The 22,747-nt window shown below is 33.1% G+C and overlaps 1 protein-coding gene across 1 annotated transcript in view; it reads right to left on the bottom strand.

The window, feature by feature from the left end:
• LOC132544436 (guanine nucleotide exchange factor DBS-like) overlaps positions 1–22,747 on the bottom strand; it is a 69,258-nt gene that overhangs the window by 6,313 nt on the left and 40,198 nt on the right. Inside the window, exons 10-21 of the mRNA XM_060208034.1 lie at positions 6,446–6,637; positions 6,121–6,312; positions 5,650–5,883; positions 4,819–5,021; positions 4,218–4,284; positions 3,686–3,801; positions 2,694–2,763; positions 2,324–2,419; positions 1,736–1,828; positions 1,387–1,515; positions 907–1,116; positions 138–230 (exon numbers count right to left, since the gene is read on the bottom strand). Coding sequence (XP_060064017.1) covers positions 138–230; positions 907–1,116; positions 1,387–1,515; positions 1,736–1,828; positions 2,324–2,419; positions 2,694–2,763; positions 3,686–3,801; positions 4,218–4,284; positions 4,819–5,021; positions 5,650–5,883; positions 6,121–6,312; positions 6,446–6,637 — 1,695 coding nt within the window. The remainder of the gene's footprint in view (positions 1–137; positions 231–906; positions 1,117–1,386; positions 1,516–1,735; positions 1,829–2,323; positions 2,420–2,693; positions 2,764–3,685; positions 3,802–4,217; positions 4,285–4,818; positions 5,022–5,649; positions 5,884–6,120; positions 6,313–6,445; positions 6,638–22,747) is intronic.

The raw sequence follows: 22,747 nt of genomic DNA, 5'->3' as shown, positions 1-22,747 counted from the left end.
ATGACTTGTTAAAAAAATGTCTTGATAAAATTAATTAATTTAACTTTGACGTTTGCCTTAAATGTGATTATTCTTTCACTTAAGATAAAAGAAAGAACATAGAAAATACCTGAAAATCAAATTGTTGCTAAACTAACCTGAATGATATAAACTTCCTCACGTCCTCTCAACCATAACTCAAATTTCTTCTTATCTCCCTTGATGTTTTCTGTGAGACCTACTTGTGAGAGCTACAAACAATTATAAACATATTATTCAAATGAATTATTGAAGCAGCTATTCTATTCCTCAAATCATGCCTTGAAGTACCACAAAGTCTGGGACAGCCATAAAGTCATCATGCATGAAGTTAATGTTCTTGTAGATAAAATGCATCTTAGCTTCAATTTCTTGGCTATGTATTTATCTTATCATTAGATTTCAGAAACTTTTCGAAGATGTCACTGGACAAAATGATGCTACTATTTAATGATATTATAGTTCCAGAATTTTTTATGCTTTTGGGGCAAAAAATGGGCCACATTCCCAACTGAAATTATTTCATATTTAAGTCAAAATTTGAAATTTACTTTTCAAAATTCAACAATTTTTTCTTCAAAAATCATTGCCAAATCCTGAACCAGTGAAAAAAGCGCTAAGGTCTAAATATCATTTGTTGATTCGTAAATTTCAACATCACATAAGCTGAAATTATAGAAATTGGGGTTGTATGTGTTTTATAAATTCTGAAAACTCGGAACATTTTCCCTTGTAGTTGATGAACATTTTTAAACTAATGAATAACTATAAAAGACAATTTTATAATATATTAAATAATCTTCAGTCTTTTGATCCCCATGGTAATTAATTTCATATATTGTTTGTTGCAAAAAAAAATTAGATCTTAAATGAATTTTTATTACTTACTTTGAGAAGATTCTTAAAACTATAAACTCCTTTTTCTGATGATAAACCAACTTCTTCTTTTCTTTTACACAATAATATTGATTTCTCATATAAAAACATATGTCTCTGCATTGGTTTAAAACGGAGATCTTTGATTCGTCCTCTTTGATGTTCTGTTAACACATTAAATCCTCCCTGCATGAGTAACTTCCCTTGATCAGCTAAATTTCCCTGAAAATTGAACGAAAGACAAAATAAGATAGGATTTCATTCTTATTTTTCTAAGAAATATAATAAAAAAGTTTTTATTTTCCACTTTTTCTGTCAAGCTGTCCAAAGGTGATTTAATTATGTCCATAAAATTTTTTCTCAAGAGAGAGAATGTCATAATTGAAATTACTAACAATTTCCATAATATGGTATGATCTGTGGAGACAGGATGAAGTGGAAGTTACAGGTATGATATATAGGTATAATATCATATGTATCATAAAACCTTACAGGAAAACCAACGATGGACACTTGATGCATGCTGTCGTTTACAAATCGTACAACGTCCAACATGGAGTCCAGTGCTTCCTGTATATGGGCTTCACAAGCTGGGTCCTGTTCAGAAAACCGAAGCATTTCCTGAAAAAAATAGTTTATAAAATAACTCAATGTTTACAATTTTCAATGCTGGTTTGCAGAAAAAATATTTTCGAATGAGTAATCATGTCAAAATCAAGAATACTGAAACTAAGCAAAACAAAACATTAAAAAAACATAAATGTTTGTTGTTTTTGAACTTGACACAAACTGTCAGAATGACTTGAGATAATGAACCTTTTGGGGCAGTGACTTGACCTACCTTGAGTAAGAGCTGGTATTTTGTGATCCGTTGTACAGGCTTAAGGAGGTATGCCCCTAATGGCAGTTTGTGTCCCAACTTCCTCTGACATTCCTAACAACAAAATAAATCGTTTGTACTAAAACATGAGTGATTACTGGGTAGAGTGATAAAAAATCTTACCAACATAGTACTGTGTATCAGACCCTAGAATATAACAACATATATTATTCAACATTTTCCTTAAAAGGAATATTTTTAGTGACTGGAACAAAAAACGCTACATTGGAATTATGCATATATCTTAATGTTATTTTTCTGTGACTACCAATTCCACTTTTTAAGAAATCTTCACCTATGTTCTGTGTAGTGTTTTCTCAACACACGCTCCATTCCTGCTCCCTCCAAGCCTGATGTTGGCTTATGGCTATCGTTATTATGTCATCAAAACCTAGTATTGGTATAATTGTTTTGCGGTCACTCGTCAAATATAAAAAAAAAATAGGATGATCCTTGTAATACAGATGTATAGTACTGAATATTGATGAGGTCAGACTGGGACTGACAACAATTAGACCCAAGAGCTCTAATTAATTAAAAAAAACTTACCAGAAAGAATGGATTTTGATCCCCAACTTGATTCCGTAGAGCTTCTGACCTCAGCTTGTTTTGGCAGTAAACACTGTATAAATGAAACTCTTCATTCTGTTTGAATAAATAAATCAACAAATTTCATTAATTAATTAATAAATAAATCAACACATTTCATTAATTAATTAATAAATAAATCAACACATTTCATTAATTAATTAATAAATCAACAAACAAGCTGAAATCAAATCAATATATTTTCACAAAGTCTATATTTCTAAACTTCCAAAGAGAGACTGTAGTTGTATGTATAATTAAAACACCCAGGCACGTAAAATTTAATTATTACATTAGACTTTTCAATCCAGACTAAGAAGAAAATACTTACCCTATTTGCAAAACATTTTCCTACTTTAGCAGGTTGGTCTCTACAGTTCTGTAGTTCTTGTAGAAATATACTGAAATTGATAGCAAAAATTCCCGTAAATTTCAGTCCATGGTAAACAATGATAAAAACATTGCTGAGTAACGACAAAGAGACAAAGGCTTGAAAAATTGAAACAGATGGCTTTTAAATAAAACAATTAAGCCTGCACTTTACACATTGTCATTGTAAGTATTTCATTAAGACTGCACTTTACACATTGTCATTGTGAGTATTTCATTAAGACTGCACTTTACACATTGTCATTGTGAGTATTTCATTAAGACTGCACTTTACACATTGTCATTGTGAGTATTTCATTAAGCCTGCACTTTACACATTGTCATTGTAAGTATTTCATTAAGACTGCACTTTACACATTGTCATTGTAAGTATTTCATTAAGACTGCACTTTACACATTGTCATTGTGAGTATTTCATTAAGACTGCACTTTACACATTGTCGTTGTAAGTATTTCATTAAGACTGCACTTTACACATTGTCATTGTAAGTATTTCATTAAGACTGCACTTTACACATTGTCATTGTGAGTATTTCATTAAGACTGCACTTTACACATTGTCATTGTAAGTATTTCATTAAGACTGCACTTTACACATTGTCATTGTAAATATTTCATTAAGACTGCACTTTACACATTGTCGTTGTAAGTATTTCATTAAGACTGCACTTTACACATTGTCATTGTGAGTATTTCATCAAGACTGCACTTTACACATTGTCATTGTAAATATTTCTGATTACTTTCATCTCTTTAGACATAATTTTATCTATTATACTCTTATATATTTGTGAATTACTTTCTACGGTAGAGAAGAGGAAGACATTCATTTCTGTAACCAAAAAAAGGATAATGATAACATATAATGTACTTTAGAATGAGGGAAGAAGCAGGGATTTGACACAAATCTGAATGAGTAGATATATGTCTCACTTTTTATGAAATGAATATATTTGTTCTAGATTGCCAAAGAGTATTTCCTTCTTGCCCGAGAGTCCATCTGGAATGAGGTGCTGCATAGATCTATTATCTAACTCCAACAAGTACCCCTGTAAATAAACAGATATACATCTCAGCACTTTAAATTTGGTAACTCTGTTTAGATGCATTTTTTCACATATAACATATAAGAATCTTCATATATTTCATTTTACTCAATATTTTACTGTTGGATAAACAACCAATCTGATTGAAAGCTGGAGTTTCCACTCTGAATATTTTCAGGAATTTATCTAGCAATAAGTCCATGTCTGGTAATAAGCCCACACATATTTACAGCTGTTCAGTGGAATTATAAACTAATGTTACTTAAGTGTTCTGCAATAAGCCCACACCTTATTCAGTCAACTTTCAAGGTAATTTCTAAACTATGAAACTTCTTTTTCATATTCCCTCGTTAAAAAAATCGGTTGAGATACAAATATGACATGATATAAAAGCACCTTTTGAATCAAAACAACCATACCTTTATAATATCATATAGTTGTGCTACATATGTCTTCTCTGTTTCAATCAACTCATTCAATACGTGCCTGAAATGTAAAAAACATGCTATAAATGATATATACAATTACAGATCTCTCAAACACTGGAATGGCTGATAATTTTCCCAAATTGGTTTTTTCCGCAAAAAATTGGCAGAAAGATATTTATCAACATTGAGATGTAATGAATATTTAAACAAAAACATAATTGATAATAAGGGGACATAACTCTGTTGAGTTTATACAAAAGCCTTGATATGTGCAAGTCTTTGTAAGTAGTGATAAAAAAGAAAAAAGAAAACATTCACAATTATGGACTTTAATAAAGATCTTTGTTGAATAAACCAATAAAGATGTAAATGAAAAAATTCACCTAAAAAGGGCTTTGATTATAGTGACTAGTAAATATTTCTTTATTTGACGAGGCACAGGATTTAACTGACTTTTGTAAAAGTGAACGCCATTTGCAGAAATTTCAAATTTCACCATTGTTGTAAGTTGATATTTATATCAAATATGACATTAGAGATAAATGTACAAGCTCTTCCCGATACAGAAGGATAATAATTACTATCCACTTACCTCCTCTTGGCCATCAGTGTGTCAGTATCCATCATACTGGCCGACCTTGCTGACCCTGATGACCCCGATGAGGTTGTAGTTGACATGGAGGTCACAGAGGCACGAGTCTTCTCGCCCATATTTATACTGTCTGGGAGACTGCCCAGGTTTGAACACGGAGGGGTAATGTAAGGACGGGAGGATGCACTGCCGTCGGTTCGTAACTACAATACGTTATGAAAATAACTGTTACCTCTAAACAAAAAATTTACATCTGTACAATATTGTTCCATTAAAACAGCTTGTCTACTCTATATATACTTATAATGTTAAAACAATATATATATATACATGTATTTTGAGTTTTAGATTTTCTGTTTCATTCCAAGTGATAAAAAAATTGAATTAATATCAGGAATGTTGAAAAAGAGAAATTGCATTTATTGAGCTATAAATCTACATAAATCCATTAATGTATATTACTGTTCAAAGAAATTAAAATTCTTGTTCTGAATGAAGTCCAACCCCTCACATTGAGTGGAAAGCCATGTGATAAATTCATGGTTTATCATAGGAAAAATACAGCATTTATCCTAAGTAAATTCATATAGTTTTCCAGCAGAATCTACCAACAAATCTGAAAGTGTAAGCCAACTCTGTCGGACTTTTGAGTCCCTGATATTTTAAAAGTAAATATTTCATTAAGTAATTTCATTTCTAATGGCACAACATTAGCAATGGTAATAATAAAATATCATGATCTTCATCCAAATTAGAAATTTGATTTCTATGTTTTCAGTAGACATCCTTTCCTGACTGATTCACCCAACACATAACATTTCCATCACTCACCCGAGCAGACCGTTCGTAGATGCCCTGTTGACGCTGCTGGTTTTCTGTGTTTGTTTTGCGTTTGGGATCAACGTCAGGATGAGGGGGGTGTGGCAGATGGCCATGGGTGGGCGGTACACGATGTGAGGTACTGGGGCGGGTGGATGGTTTGGCGACCTGTTGGAGGCTATGGTGTCGTTTCTCACACATAGCCTGGACATCCTCAATCCTCTTCAGTACCTTCTGGACATTGGCCTGCAGTTATTATAATATTAAGACTTTAGCAAGAAAATAAAAAAAAATTCACAAAATAAATCCTCAAAGCTTCACCATTCATAATTTCAACTTTTTTTCATTTCAATTTTTTGTTTGTTTTTAAATCATCATCAATTAAGTTAAAAAAAACTTTAGACATTGCTGAAAAATGAAAATATTTCAAGCTCTAATGATCAAAAGCAATTATAAAACTCATAGAGAGGAAATTAAACTCACTCTAGTTTCTGGCGTAATCATGTTTTCAAACAATTGACGGAACTCTTTTGGGTTGTTGAGACGCAGCTGTCCAGCAGTTGCCACAAAGCTCTCAATGTCCCTGAGAGCAACTTCGGCTCCCTGAGGGGTTTGACAAGCATCCACCTGTTGCTTCGACAACATGTCCACACCCTTTGTGCACCATTTATTGGCCTGTCAAGGTTAAAGGTCAAAGGTTACAAATAATCTGTTTACAGTTATGTTCAACAGGTTTAATTTGAATGAAAACTGATATTCTTTTTTTTTTTTTGTATTTGTCAAAAATGCAAATAACATATTGTATGACCTTGTCAATTCTGTCTTGAAGGTCATGTGATGTGTCGAGGAGTTCACGTCGTCGCCGTAGCAACTCCCTGTACTGATCACACATGCGTTGTAATTCAATACACTTCGGACGTATGGAGTCCACAGCATAATGGTCGTCCATCATATGTTGTTCTCCGTTTGTCCTCATCTTGTCCGCCTGCTCAAGGTCTCTCTGGAAAATACAAGACAATCCACCGTTAAATATCTCTATCTCTAGGCTTCGTCTTGTGATTAGCAAACGAACTCCAAAACGCCAAGAGGCAATGTAAACTCCAAAACCGGATAAAACAGTGTGTTACATTAAAAAAAACCGGATTACCCACCTCTGGAAAGAGTGACGTCAAAGAAGGGTCAATCTATGTTAATATCTGCTTTGATGGACCCTTAAACACTTAAACATCCATTCTTTGCAAATATGTTTTATGTGATGTAAGCTTTGAATTTCTCTGGAGGTAGTATTATTCAGATAATTATGCTAAAAAAACCCTTTATTTACCATGTATCTGATCTTATATAGATCAGTATTAGTAACGTTCCATTAATTCATAGGTTTCTACTGATTGTTTTTTACATAATTCATTTGTATATCATGTCTGTGAGGTGGAGACTAGGGAACGATTTTATATGCAAACCGTTCGACAAATCGATGAAACCCGACCAACATAAAAACCAAATACCCAGTAATACACAAAGAGTATCTCTGTATTATTCATGATGCAGAGAATAGATTGTGAACCAACTGGTCCGATAGTGACTCGTTTATAGAGGGTCCTATTCTTTCTCTACATTAAAGTTTGAATAATATTGACGTTTTCTATTTGTCAAAACATTATGGGTTTTAGGTCTAGTCCATTCCACATTTGAAGATTGATTTTTGATTTTACAATATGATAAACATTTCAGTTTTTTTATAAAACAAGACTATAATTATATATTAAACTTCTGACTCAGAGTAAGGTGGAAATCATTGCAGGATAATATCTATCTGCACTGGTTTAGAACTTGTTTCGGTATCACATACAAAACAGCAAAACAACTGATTAAGTAACGGCAGTTTGGATAATTCAGGAAAAATCACATTTCATTTTCCTTCAATCTCTCGATCTTCAACATCATTTTTTACATTTACGGAATTAAATTCTCATTCATTCAGCTCTTATAATCACCATATCTTTCAGAATAAAAATTTCCTTAAACTGTAAGCAGGTGGAGATTTCCTTCAGACTCCATAACTACACACCCAATGTATTAACACTCTCATAACCAGACTTATAAACAAACTGAAAAAAACCCTGATATTTCTGTAAGTTTATTTTATACGTTCCTATTCAGAGTACTGATGTGGACATAACATGCCAATAATATCTTCGTCATCGTAAGTTCGTTAAGCTACCTGAGACACCAGCCTTCATACAGGTGGGAACAGGTAGGACTTGGCTGATTTAGTAGTACTCTGATCTTGATACTAGTGTCAAAAACACTTCAAAGTATTACAGAATGCGTTTGACACTCTAGATCTAGTATCTCGATACCTATACAGCTGACATTCTGAGATATAAATTAGCTATTGTTGGTAAAGCTTGTCAACGGTAATTATTACTAATTAATTCATAATGAACTGAAATAGGAATATTTCAACAATAGCTACCAGGGTGACAAAAGACCATTTTTCTATTAACTTTTAAAAGATTTGATCAATCAGGTTATTTGATTAAAGTATGAAATCTATATTCATCTTAGAGTTTTATTTAACATTTAGAATAAGATTTTTTTGAAAAAATTTAAATGGCATTAATGAATGCATATGAATAATTTTGAATCTTTAAAAATATCACCTTAAGCATTCTATTTCATTTATCTCTTCCATTCTTGGATAAGAATCACATCAAAGTGACATTGAAGATCCAATACCATATCTGGGGTTATTTTACAATAGAACAATATTTGGGATTATTTTACAATAGGAGAATATCAGGGATTATTTTACAATAGGAGAATATCAGGGAATAATATTGAGTGTACCCATACACCACTGTTTATAATATTGAGCCCACCCATTCACTGCTGTTTATAATATTGAGCCCACCCATACACTGCTGTTTATAATATTGAGTCCACCCATACATTGCTGTTTATAATATTGAGTCCACCCATACAATGTTGTTTATAATACTGAGTCCACCCATACACTGCTGTTTAGAATATTGAGTCCACACATACATTGCTGTTTATAATACTGAGTCCACCCATACATTGCTGTTTATAATATTGAGTCCACCCATACATTACTGTTTATGATATTGAGTCCACCCATACAATGCTGTTTATGATATTGAGTCCATCCATACAATGCTGATTATCATGCAAGCTAAAAATACTGAAGAGAATGTCAACCAATTGTTCCTATACCAAATTACCAAATAATATTCGATTAAGACAAAAGATAATTTCATATTTCTTCTTCAAATTTTTTAACTGATAATTTTATAGACTTTATAACCACCTGCGGCAGCTGGCTTATTTACCCATGGATCAGTAGATATACCATTCAATTGTAAACAGATAACTTTATGTCTATATCTATCCATAACTTTAAACTGAAACATCCAAAGAATGTGTTACACCCAACTCCATAGACCCTTTTAAGTGTCTGTGATTTGAATCATTGAATTTTATCATCACCAGATATATATGTAGTTCATTTTTATCTTAAACTGGAAAAATATACATATACACCTCCAAAGTAAACAGGTACACAAATTCATTACTAAAATTATCTATTTTCTGAAAAATTATACCCTGGGAAAATACTGATGTTCATGTTAACACAGCCAAGCTCAAATAAATTGTCTACAAAAATACTAGATTCGTCTTCTGACTGGAAAAAAGGTAATTTAACCCCAATTTAGGCAGATTTTATCACACCTACCTGACTAATTAAACTGACAGTACACCTGTTCAAGTAAATCACAATATGAAGTTTGCTTGATTTAACATTTTACAGAGATTTTCTACTTTGGCCAAGTTTGTCAGGAGTTTTTTACACACATGTTAAGATTGAAGGGATCTGAACACAATAACATACATACCTGCGGACCTTACATCAAACTCGTCAATTGTTAATTAAAGACCAGGTAATAGTAGTATACTTGTGCACAGATAAGTTCATAGTGTAGGATTTTAAAATATATAGATTTTAGACAAGTCAAATTTCCTTCAGTACTTCATACTTTTCTTATTACATATGTAGGATCCTCTTGGTCCCTGGTTGTACAAAACAAAATGGTTGACAGGCATCCATCTTGGATTTTGACCATAATACTTTGTTACCACTATTTCATGAAATTCGGATGAATCTTTCTCAAATTTCACAAGCAAGTTCTGCTTTGTCCCTTGTTGCGCCTTTTTAATTCTGGGACTGATTAAAAGACCAAAATAGTTGACAGGTTGCTATCTTGAATTTTGATGAGGAAATATTTGATTTTTAATGCTATTTCATGGAAAATACTGAATGGATCTTTCTCAAAATATGCATGTAGGTTCTCCTTAGTCCCTAGTTGTGCCCTTTTGATTTTTTGACTGATCCGAAAAGAAAACTGGCCAACAGACAGACATCTTTGATTTGAGAATATAAAATGATTTTAATTATTACATCAAATATCATATAATTCAGAACATGAAAAAAAGAAAGAAGAGAAAATATTTAACTTTGAAAGAAGAAAACAAATAAAGACCTAACAATGTTGAGTACCATGATCCCACTAGGATCTCCTGTTCATTAACATACACCTATATTTGTAAATATAGTGATCCTATTTATAAAGTGAACTACTGAAACTACTAGGTACAGTGTATCAGACAATTTAGAATGAAAATTACAAAAATAGCCTAGTATCTACGACATATCACTTAAAACATGTGACAAAACTTAAAATGCTTCTTGCAGGTAAGGATAAAGTAACCACAGAGCTGAGATAAAATCAGTCTTTTTATGGTCACTAATATGAGATACATGTAATTGAACTCAGTTATATCTTTACTTTATCTGATATCAAAATCTACAAAGACTCCAAACTATCAGATAATTGATTCCTTCCCTATAAATACAAAAACACAATACAAACTTTACAATTTCATTGAATCATGTTATGATGTATATGTTGGTATTGATAGTATTACCTGTAAATTACCTGTATACATACTGATTAAAAATTAATTAAAGATTAATTACTCTTTTCTTCAAGTAAATCAAGTTCAATTAATTGACAAAAAGAATCTTTTACACGGAATGAATTCCTTTACATTCTGATCACTTACTGTTATTTCAATAATCACATGTTTTTTCTTCTCCTACTGTAAATACTTAAACTTGTGTATTTTTAAAACTTTGTCAAATTAGACATATTTCTTGTGGAATTATATCGTTTTGTTGTTGTGATTACTGACAAGGGAGGTATGAAACTATTGGTCATAAAAACTACCGACAGCACAGTTACCAAATGAATCTAGAAATATATAGACCCATGGTAATAAGCGGATTCTTCACCCTATAGATTTTTTCAGATATGTCAACAAATGCTTTCCTTTGGGCATGCCCTACAATGAGCTCTTCCCAAACTGTATAATAACAATTAAGTAGGAGATTATACATTAGCCAAATGGGCTTCATGCAAAAGCTATTTGTTTTTCTCTGAGATAGCTCCTTATGAGCAAACCTAATATACATAATTTTTTGTTCAAGATGGACTTGTGCAAGTCTAGGATAGCTATCAGAAAAACAGAGAATTTACCACACACAGATTATTACTGTTTCAAAATCTGTAACCTTTTACTACAACGAACTGCGATTGACCTGTGTGTAACGGTGACCATTATATCTGAATCCTTACGATCCTCGACCTAACACCAACTTTGGGACCTTTAGCTTATGACCAACAGTTAGATCAATGGACACAATAATCCATGTGTGTATACAACTTAAATATTTCTCACAGAGATACAAAATATGTTTATACAACTCAAACATTTCAGGAGAGAGGGAACTTGAAGACCCAAGATTAAAACTGAAATATCAGATAATTCTAAGTCAATATTTGAACAAACCTGTCTCTAACACGCAGGCTATTGATTAAGCATTTTTTAATACTGGCTGATATTTAGTGTGTATGCTTCCATTTTGCTATGAAATCAATTTACGACAATAAACAGGTTTTATCCAGCTGGATCTGTGTAGGTAGTAATACTCACTTTAACACAGCTCACTACGTTATGCTAATCAACTCAACATTTTAAAATACAATATTTCATTTTGCAGAGTGACTGGGTAACATGAGGTGGGAATAACATAAAGGGCAGTGACTCATTTTTATCTCACCTGAGAAACTCGGCTAAACACAATCATCCTTAAATTCAATGACTACTTAAGGGAGTATGTTGCTTTATGTAAAACCTATCTCCTTTATAAAAGAGTTATGTTATGTTTATATTTAAGGAAAAACATTGTCTATCATCTGGAACATCAAGTGTACCACAACAGTGTCATCTCCATCAAATAACCGAATGGTACTGTTCCAGTTACTTGGAACTTGTCAATCTGTCATACTGTGATGTAACATGGAAATAATTAAGGACAGGAATTTGACCTCTTTGATTACCAGGTGAGAATATAATGTCAAAAGGTCATATTCATAAATCAAGTTGTTAACAAGACACCAAAACTGGCTTACCCCACAGAATGTGAGAGTGACCACATAAAAGATATCTACTGACCTTTCCTGATACTGAAAGTCCAGTTAAAACACCACAAATCTGTCTTAACTAGACATGATACTGTCACCAACATGCCAATATCATCTGCCTAGCAGATACTTAAACTCTCACAAAGTCCACATGGTCTCTCCTTCTTCCTGTCCTGCACTGTCCATGCAAAGGTAGTAACTGGCCCGTTAGGGTGTCATTTCTTGACCGATACATCCCATGATTTCAATAACTGACCACTTTGTCCCCTTCAGGTCATCTAACCTATACCATTTACCTGAATGGTACACCTGTACATGGCTTGTACATATTTGTATCTGGACAGGTAAATGTGCTATTACAGGTAATAACATGTAATTTGTTTTATATTAGGCCACACAGATGATCACCTGCCAATTGATTTCTATGGACACTTTAAAAACTACAGGGAAGATATACAAAGTTTACAAGTGTAAACATTTTCTATTTTATGGACCTTCACGACCTTCCTTGTAAGTCTATCATGACAGCAGGGCCAAAACCATGCAATATTTGTGTTGTCAGTTTTTTTTTGTTTTTTTTTAGGAATTTTGGAAGGTTTTTATTAATGTGAAATTGCATGTAGTAAATACTTGATAACTATAGAAGTCTTAAGTTGTTTTTCTTTATGACCGAAATTTCTTAGGGGCAAAAAGTTGTTCTGAACATGTACCTTAAAGCTATGATCATGTGCTAATCTTTCTTAACATAGCAATAAATCCACAGGCACCGTGACTAGTCTAGCTACAAACTGCAGTGGGTCTTGTATTTCTTCCATTGTTAATACAAATTAAAGTCCAAAGTTACCATGTCATATATAATGTAGGTATTGAGTTTACATATAGGTAAGAACACAGGTGACAATACAATAACTGCATTACAGTGCACCAGTTTTACATTAATTGTGTACCTGTATAATGGAATCTGTTACCTGACAGGTATAGTCAGTGCTTTCATTACCAGTATAATGATTGAAAGTTTTCTTAAAGGTGTATTGTAAACATGAATAGATCACTATTAGAGAAATACCTCACTTTTCTCTCCTCAGAACTATAATCATCCTCATTAGTCACACTCAAACACCACTATACCTTAAAATATTTACAAGACAAAATCATTTGATGATTGATGTCTGTCCCATGTACATGGAACATATTTTTGAAAACTTTAAGCTTAATTTACAAAGAAAATGCGTCTCTGTTTATAATCACAATTGTACAATGAACCACACATACTATGTATATAATTTAGATGTTTGAAATAGAGTTAAAGTTAAGAGTGACAGACAGTACTCAATTTCATACTATATTTAGCTCTGCTTTTTTTATAACCTTCATTAGAAACAGTCACAGGTTCAATACTATGTTTGTACAATGTTTGCATGTTTAACTTAAATATCAGCGCTTTTTCCTTCTGCTTCAGTGACCATTTACAATTCACTTTAGGAAGCTACCTTGAAACAAACAGAAATTCAGGCAGCTGAATGATCAGGTCTATATAATATGTAGTAGTGAGAAAAGGACCTTTACAAATACATTGTTTGGAAATAATTTCTGTTTGATATGCCTTGTTAGATATCATGTATCCTTTACCCCTAGTTATAAATATTTATATGTTTATATGCTCTCATTTACTGCATATTCTCCCAATATTAACCCATGTTTAGCTCTCCTAGATCCTCCATACTGCAAACATGCTTTCATTTGAAGAAAAGTCATTTTTTGAATTTCATGCCAAAAAAAATGAAAAAATTTTCAATAATATTTACACAAAGACGTCTTTAAACATCAAGAAAAGTTCCTCAAAACTTAAACATGGATCAAACTGCTTTTAAAACATTCAGGGGTACAGTTTATATGATCATAAACTCATAGACAGCAGTCAGGTCATCTGTCAAATCCTACCATACCCCCTTAAGGTGTTGGTAATAACCTACATTTTCAGGTCAATACCACAAATCCATAGGTTACACATAATCCTCACAAAAATATTGTATATCTATACAGAGACATACTTACTGCAAAGAAACACCATTCCAACAATGATAGCACTGACATGCAGATGTCACTTGTAATTTGTACAGCTATGATGCTAGGAATATTCCAATGACTGTATGAACCACAATGAATTATAAATCTAACAGAGAGACCAAAAATTGCAGATAAAGGTCTAGTTATATTTTGATGCCATCACTTAAAATGCATGTGATGCACATGCATACTTATACATATACAGCTGGAGTGTGCCAACTCTGGTTTTTATATCTTAAAATTTTACAAGTATTCCATAAATGAATAAAATACTCAATATTCATACAATATGGTTTTCCATTCACTTACCTGTGCGTCTCCATAAAAACACTGCAAATTGTCCGTTAATATTTTTCCAAATAATAAAATCCTGATATAAAAGCTGGAGCGTGTACATGTAGTCTCTAATTGGATGTAATGATATTCCAATCAGATTATGGTTGATAACATAGACAGAAAGAACATCTGAACACTAACACTTCATGGCTTCAGGTAATGACATAATACTAAATGTCCATTATGCAATTCCAAATTGAATTTCAAACATGCTAATAAAATATTTCCCCAAAGTTCCTGAAAACTTCACAGATTTCAGCTTTTGAATCCGTTTGCAGTCAATGCTTTCCAATTAAGTTTCAAGTGCAATAATCACAGTCACAACTGTACAGGCTTAAATATATCCACTAAATAGTTAATTCTCCAACATGTTGTACACTGTACAAAAAATTCAAACTTTAAAACCTTCTCAAAAGTAGGAAATGCACTTAATCACACAGGCTGGTAGCAATATGTGACATTTTAAAGAACCACAGGTAGAACAGATCCACGTGTGTGCATGACATCAATGTGTGTGATACCAATCGATGCTAGGTTCCGGAGCTATTGTACACAAACCTCAATCTCATTCTCGTATGTCTATTGAATACTCGCTGAATGGGTATCACCCCTTCCTAAGGCTCACTTCCTGTCTGGGGCCCAACATTAGGGAGTTTTACCTGTGACCCTTTAAACGCTGGACAGAGATGTCAGCTTGGCCTGAATCTGATTTCTAGTTACATGTGTAATATTTATCAGCCACGTTCTATTCTATGGGAGTTTTAACATGTCACCCCTTTTAAATACTGGGTCTCATATCCCTTAATTTTGAAGTTTTGAAACATTTAACTCCTGAATTCATCAGTTTGTCTGTGACAGTCTAATTTTCAGAATTTTTCTTGCTTTCAAACCATGAGAAAATTTCAATAAAAAATGTCTGTACTTCTGATTCCAATGAATAAATTTTAGGGTTTTTTACCTGCCCATTTAAAATCTATATACTATGAAACATAACATATCCTTGCTTGAATCCCTCAAATCCATTGGATAATCTCAAATGTCTATGCAGTCAAAATTTGACCAATTCTGTCCACTTTAAAAGTTCACAGTCTACGGAGTGGTCTTGTGGTGAGTCCATGTTTGATTGCACAATATTTCTGACTTTTCACAGCCTATAAAACATCTCATGTCCATTCTTGAATCCCTTTGGTCCTGTGTATGCCAGCCTATATTTGATTATGGTATTCTCTGACCCATACACTCCACAGACGCTTTGGTGACTTCCTGCAAGAGGCTGTCAGGAAGGGTACTCCCAGAGTCAACAAGTCTAGACATTATAATTTTACAGTTGATCAAACTAACAAATGACTTGTTAGCTTATTTTCTATAAATTATACATAAAATTTTCTTAACTATATCCAAGTTGCACTTAACTGATACTCAATAACCACAATTTGAAACTACATGGTTAATAGAATGTTCACAAGTATTTGTCAAAATTCTCATCTTCTGTTTACATCAAAAACAATTACTTGCCACAGGAAAAAATATATCAAGTTTTCAATGCTGTGAATAAACTGGATTAATAATGGATATCAGGGAAACAAATCAAAAACATTTAAAAGTCAGAAATCCAAAACTACAGAAATTGAGCCAGATAAACAGACAACATCTATAAATAGCCAAGGCACATGTATAGTACCCTGTCGTGTTTTGATAAGATCTCATAAAACAAGAACTTCAGGGATACAATTTCATGCATGAGCTCCAATTGCAGGTGTTCGACTTTATTTATCAAAGACACTGATTTAAAGTCAATTGATAGAATTAATATTTGTTGGTACAAACATTGTTAAAATTCTTCTTCTTCTTAAGTTCTTACACACCATTGTTTCATATTGTTCTAATGGAAATAATTTTGATTGAAAATAATTTTACAAATTGCATAAAAAAAAAAACAGTAAAAAATTTGTTTAAGACAACAAATTGTGAGCATCAGACTGGCATTTTCTTTAATTGATAAAGACTTTTTGTTTCAATGGATTCTAAATAAATTTGATTGGAAAACACTCCATGGCAACAATTAATTGTTAATGCTTGTAATCATACAGGTAATTCAACATTATATTAGTTTAGTATAGAATAACTTGACAAATACATTTTAATTTTTGTTAAAGTCGATGACTTTATCAATAAAACCGTATTCATATAATTTTTGCATTCTATAATGTAATTTCAACAAATGGTAATCATTGTTTATCTTAATATATATTTTTCATCTTTTTTCCATGACCTTTTGCTACATGAAAGTGTTTAGAGGTTTATAATAACAGTGTAAAACATTGACAACAATTATGTTATGTACAGCCCTTATTTGAGGAGCAAATGATGAGTCCTAATTTTTACAAACTCTACCTTTCAGTGGTCCATTTTATGCTAAAATGATATCACTTTAACACTAAAGTGACAGGTGATTCCGCTATAGATCTCTTATTCAGTAAAAATCTAATGTAACTTTTCGATTTTTCCCTATTGAACTATCTCCCTTTGAGGTAATGTTACATATGCCCTACAAACTACAATGAATACTTGTATACTTTTTATTTGTTTAACAAGCCAATCAACCTGTCTATCTTGTCAACAAGCTGCCCTCAGGAGGCGGCCATTGTTAAGAGAGCAGACGACACCATTCATCCCTTTCATGTGGTGAAAAAGAGCACAGTACAAGATGTACTTGTCTGACAATTAATCTTTTGGCCTCTATAATTAATGAAAGCAAAGTCCTTCCTGTGTTATGTACAGTATACATTAGATAAGATCCTTGAAGGAGACAACATGGATTAGAGTTTCATTCTTGTCAACACTTCAATATAAAAGGTTTTAGATTTAAGGTAGAAGTCTTATAGTGCCCTGATTAGTACCTCCAACTGAGAAGAGTTCCAGTTTGTTGGAATTTTTCTGACAATGGTGGCTGGTAAGATTATATCAGCAGGTCTTTTGTAGGGTTCATGTTATTTCAATGGTCACAACTTGAACTAATCACATTTCACAGGTGACCAGAATACACAGGTAGTAACATATAAAAAAAAAAGATAACAAAAATTGTATACATTATTGATAATAAATAACGACCATATGAGTCCAGAACACCTGTATTAACTTACCTGTAAATAACTTTGGTTGCACTGTAAAACATTTCCATTAGGTAAAGTATTTGTGTACAGACTTGGTACACAGGAAGTGGACCAGCGCCACCTTCGATACAGTGGCATCTCTGTTGATACGGTGGCTCTCCAACTAATATGTTACTCAATCACATTTAACAGTATCCAACAGGGAATATATGTACACAATCACACTATACATCTGTTAGTAAGAAATTGTGAACTGTTTTAGACGCAGCACAGGTAGATAAGAATGTAGGTAATTTGGTGAGAAAGTGAACGACCAGACCCTGAAAGTTAATCTGCTGCACTCCAAACTTGTTTCGGAGAGGTCCCCCTCACAACACACCTATATCACTCCCACACCTGTCACTGTTATGTATAATTATGCCTGCATTGGGATGAACCATCTGCATGTCCAATGTTTACTTCCTAATGATATCCGACCTTTAACTGAATGGCAGTAAAATCCAAGTTAATGCTCTGTAATCCTAGTCATGCAAATGTTTTTTCACTTCCGTTTAAGATCAAAATATACAATCTTTCTCTTGACAAAATGGTTTTGGAAAAAACAATACAAATAACCTTCCCAGTCTTCAAGTTTGAAGGATAACAACAAAATGTGAATAACCTATGTCATATAATGTAAAGATGATCTTTCTCCTGTGGTTTTTCAATAGGAAATCCAACAATCCTATGGTTAAATAATGTGAATATCACAATGATGGTTTAGGCTGATGACGCTGTGTAGTTACCAGGTACACTGCAGACCAATTATAACCACGATTGTAGAAATGTTACAGTACATATGTAAATTCCTTAGTCATCCACATCGAATAATCACACATTTCCACCCGTATCAAGATTTCACTCCTTTGTGTCTGTTTATGATGACTGGGGTGTATTTATACATCCAAATTTTCCAAAATACAGAATGCACTTGTACAGTACTCAATCACACTGTCATCATTTTCCATACCAGTGAATTGTTTATACTGCAAATCTATTTCTGAATTTTAAACAGTTCAAAGTAAAAAGACGTTTTACAGGTTGGACTTTCCACGTGTGTCTGTCTTTATGTGTTCAGTCTTTGTCACGCTCGTATTTAGTACAATTAATTTTCCAAATCTCACTCGTATGCGATTGACGTCATTTCAAATTGGCTATCCGTTTATCATTTTCTGCAGCTAATTGATTGTGACATTCATAGATTGATAATATTCACATAAATTTTGTGAATTTCCCACATTCACACCAAATGAATATGAAAAGCAGCCTTCTTAGATTTGAAAGATTAAAGCGGTAAAAATTATTTGAAAAGAAATTGAAGCCAAGCCTAAACAGTTATTTACACAAACTCCAGTATTCTGTAGGATACTCTCTTATATTCCTTTAGAAATTGAAAAAAATAATCAAATTTGACAACACAATCCTCATTTAGTGTCTTCAAAGTCCATTCATATCACATATAACGATCATTTCAGTCCTAAAATCAAACCGCTAAAAAACATTGATCCCCATCTACTCATAATTCCTTTCAAGAACTGTGATAGGTATCACCTGGAGAATGGAATCGCTGATCTTCGTTCTACGGCTGTCAATTATGACACACAAGCAGTAAATTTATCTATAATTTAGATATCTGTACACAGGTAGTAATCGCATCATATGGCTATCCTGATATAGTCTTCCAGACTTTATCTGTAATTTTCACTTCCTACAGATAAAACACTGGTGAGAATGGTAGTTCACAGTATGTTATTTAATCTTAAACATTGTTACTGAGGGATGATAATTGTAGTATCCCTTTCTACAACAACCCCTCATCACCTTAAATTTCTAAAATAAATTCAACTTCTTTGAATCTGGAACAGTCCAATATGATCTGAAGGCAATGGCAGGCTGGTTGTAATGTGTAATAGTATGTTACAAGTAAATATGCTGTGTTGTTACTCAAATGCACTCGTGTATATAATCTTTTGTTATACACGACTATAACAGGTCTATTGTATTGAGTACAGTGCGAAATCCAACACCAACCTTCTTACAGCTTCTAGTCAACTCCAGATCTCTGATCTCAACTAAGCATTGAATGTCAATCACACGTTAAAAAAAGTCTTGCTCAAATGTTTCAAGTATCTTTGACAACACCCAGTTAATCACAGGACAGACAAACGAAAATTTAATCCTTAACTTCCATAAGTTATTGCTCCTGATTTTGTAAGACTCATCTCTGGAATTCACTGAAAAATCAGTCTCCCATTCAAACAATGCTGAATCATCATTTGAAATGCGATTCTGTTGTCCAAGTTTTCTCCACAAATAACATCATTCATTGTCAAAACTAAAAAAATTCTCAAACTAACACTCCTGAGAGGGATGTTTGCTACGTATAGAACAGTTCCACGAAAGCTTCAATTCCAGTCTATATAAGCTTTAAAAGTCGTCTCCAATCACAGAATTGGTTTCCAATAACTGAAGGGTGCCATACATAATAACTCTAGGTAATTGACATGGCCTCAGGTTTTCTTCACACAGACTGCTATTCTGATCTGATCAATTAAGTAGACATATCCCGATGTTCCACTCGATGTCCAAACTTGTCTTTGTTTCCATAGAAATGGTGACATCATTGCATGAGATAAGTGAACATTTTACTGTTATTTTCCTTGCGCTTCAGTTGTTTTGAAACATCAGTTCTTTTCATTCCTCAGATCTTGTATAAACATGATATCAGCTTTTAATATACTCCACCGAATCAATATTTTCATTTGAGCCTGCAACCTCATAAAATGTTGATTGTAACATTGATCTCTCCAATATCGATTTAGTAAAATCTTTTTTAAACTATATCATAAAATATAATTTTACATGTCGATTAACCTGAACATCACTCTGATGCCTGTAGACGAAAGTCCTTCCTTAGACACAAATTTACATGAAAAATTCCAACTCTAACTTATCTACAGTCTATATTGTTTGAAATGGTAATCACTGATGCATGAACACACTTGTACAATCTTAACCATCAAGAACATGTGACAGAAATTAACATATGTCAATGTCAGCTTTGAACGGGTGTATAGCCTTTTAATAGATCTCCACGTTATCATCTACCCGTTTAAACAGAATGCCTTCTATGGTATTGTACATACACCCTTTCCATTAAACACTACCGAACTGTGAACCACTTTTTTTATTTTTGCTCATGCTATTCAAGATGAAGACAATAGAATCCTTACAGTGTGTTGTAGCCAGCCTTCAGAGAGACAATACATTGTATCTACATATCCAAGCGATCATTCCCCGCATCACATGAAAACACAATCATCACTCCATATTATCACCAGTCCATGCATATCAAGTGGTCATTTGAAATCTCTGAATATGTTTCGATCATCAAAATCGTCTGGCGTGTAGAAACCAGTCGCTGCCCTCATAACCGTCTGTCAACCACACAATAACTTTATACATTAAGCATAGTTCTAGATACTGACATCAATGTCAATCAAAAATTCTCTGTTACGAATAAATGTTTTTCAAAAGAACTAGAATGCTACATTGAAATATCAATGAAGTATATATAACATAAATCCATCACTGAGATATAATAAAATTGGCTTTCTCAGTTGTCAACCAGACAAACATCTGACACATCCACAGGATACATGCAAACATCCATTAAATCAGATGTTACAATTAATCGCATTAATATTTTCACTGATCATATTGGCAGGGCCAATACTGTTCTCTGCTTGTGTACTATAAATAATCCAACTTGGCAAGCAATGAAATAGAATATCCATTTCCCATCAGAAAATGAATCTATTTGCGTCATACATTTTAAAGAAGTTGTAATGGCGTTCGACTACGGCCCATTTTAGAAATACATGTAAGTCCACAGTGTGCCAGGGAGTCCGATCGACAGGCCTTACTAGGAAACCTAATATTGTTCTTTGTTAAATTCCTTCGTTCAATGTGAAGTTCAATCCCTAATAAAAAGGGATTGGAAAGTGACAATCAAATAAAACATAGCCACATTAAAGAAGCACTGTTTTCAATCCCTTTAAAATGTTTGCAATAATCATATATAAAGTGGCGACTGACAGCGACAGTATAGTCCGAAATGTAAATAAAACACAATAAATATTGTCAATATACACTGCTACTGATCTGAAGGATACTCCCACAGGTACACAGTGAGAGTCATATACATACACACCAACATTATATACCTCCATACATAGAAGAGCACTTTAATGATTACTTACAAAACGTCTAAACAACTTTATGTACACGGTAATATGTACACAATAGATATAAGTATACAGACAGGTCCCAGCATGGTTGGGCATTTAATGTTAGGAAGGTCGTTTAACATGTCCCTTAGTCTTCCCAAGTACTGATATCAAATTTCAATACAAAACTGATCTGTGCATTGTATAATATAAGTATAATGGTTTGAAGAAGTGTATAGACTTGTTCACTTATGTTGGCAAAGGTCTCGAGAATGCACAGGAATATTTATTATAGTATAATTAACTGCATAATTTTTACATGTTTAGAACACTACATACAACAAACCTTACTGTGACAGTTAGACTTAAGGGTGTATGCCATCTTACTGTGACAGTTAGACTTAAGGGTGTATGCCATCTTACTGTGACAGTTAGACTTAAGGATGCATGCCATCTTACTGTGACAGTTAGACTTAAGGGTGCATGCCATCTTACTGTGACAGTTAGACTTAAGGGTGTATGCCATCTTACTGTGACAGTTAGACTTAAGGGTGTATGCCATCTTACTGTGTCATGGAGATTTGAGTTTGTACATTATTTTTTGTATGTTACATCAGTGTACATTTAGGGTTACTTACAAATGTAAAATGGATATTTGATATTGCACAGATAGTTCTTACAATGAGAAAAACATAAAGGTGGGAGAACCAACACTCTTGAAGTCTCAGAAAGCGGCAATGTTCCTGAATGGATACTATGT

This window comes from Ylistrum balloti, unplaced genomic scaffold, assembly GCF_031769215.1.
Source record: "Ylistrum balloti isolate Yb309-2 unplaced genomic scaffold, AGI_CSIRO_Ybal_v1 Utg369798, whole genome shotgun sequence".
Classification (NCBI taxonomy): domain Eukaryota; kingdom Metazoa; phylum Mollusca; class Bivalvia; order Pectinida; family Pectinidae; genus Ylistrum; species Ylistrum balloti.
Note: the sequence above shows the minus strand (reverse complement) of the source record. Positions and strands in the feature narration are given on the sequence as shown.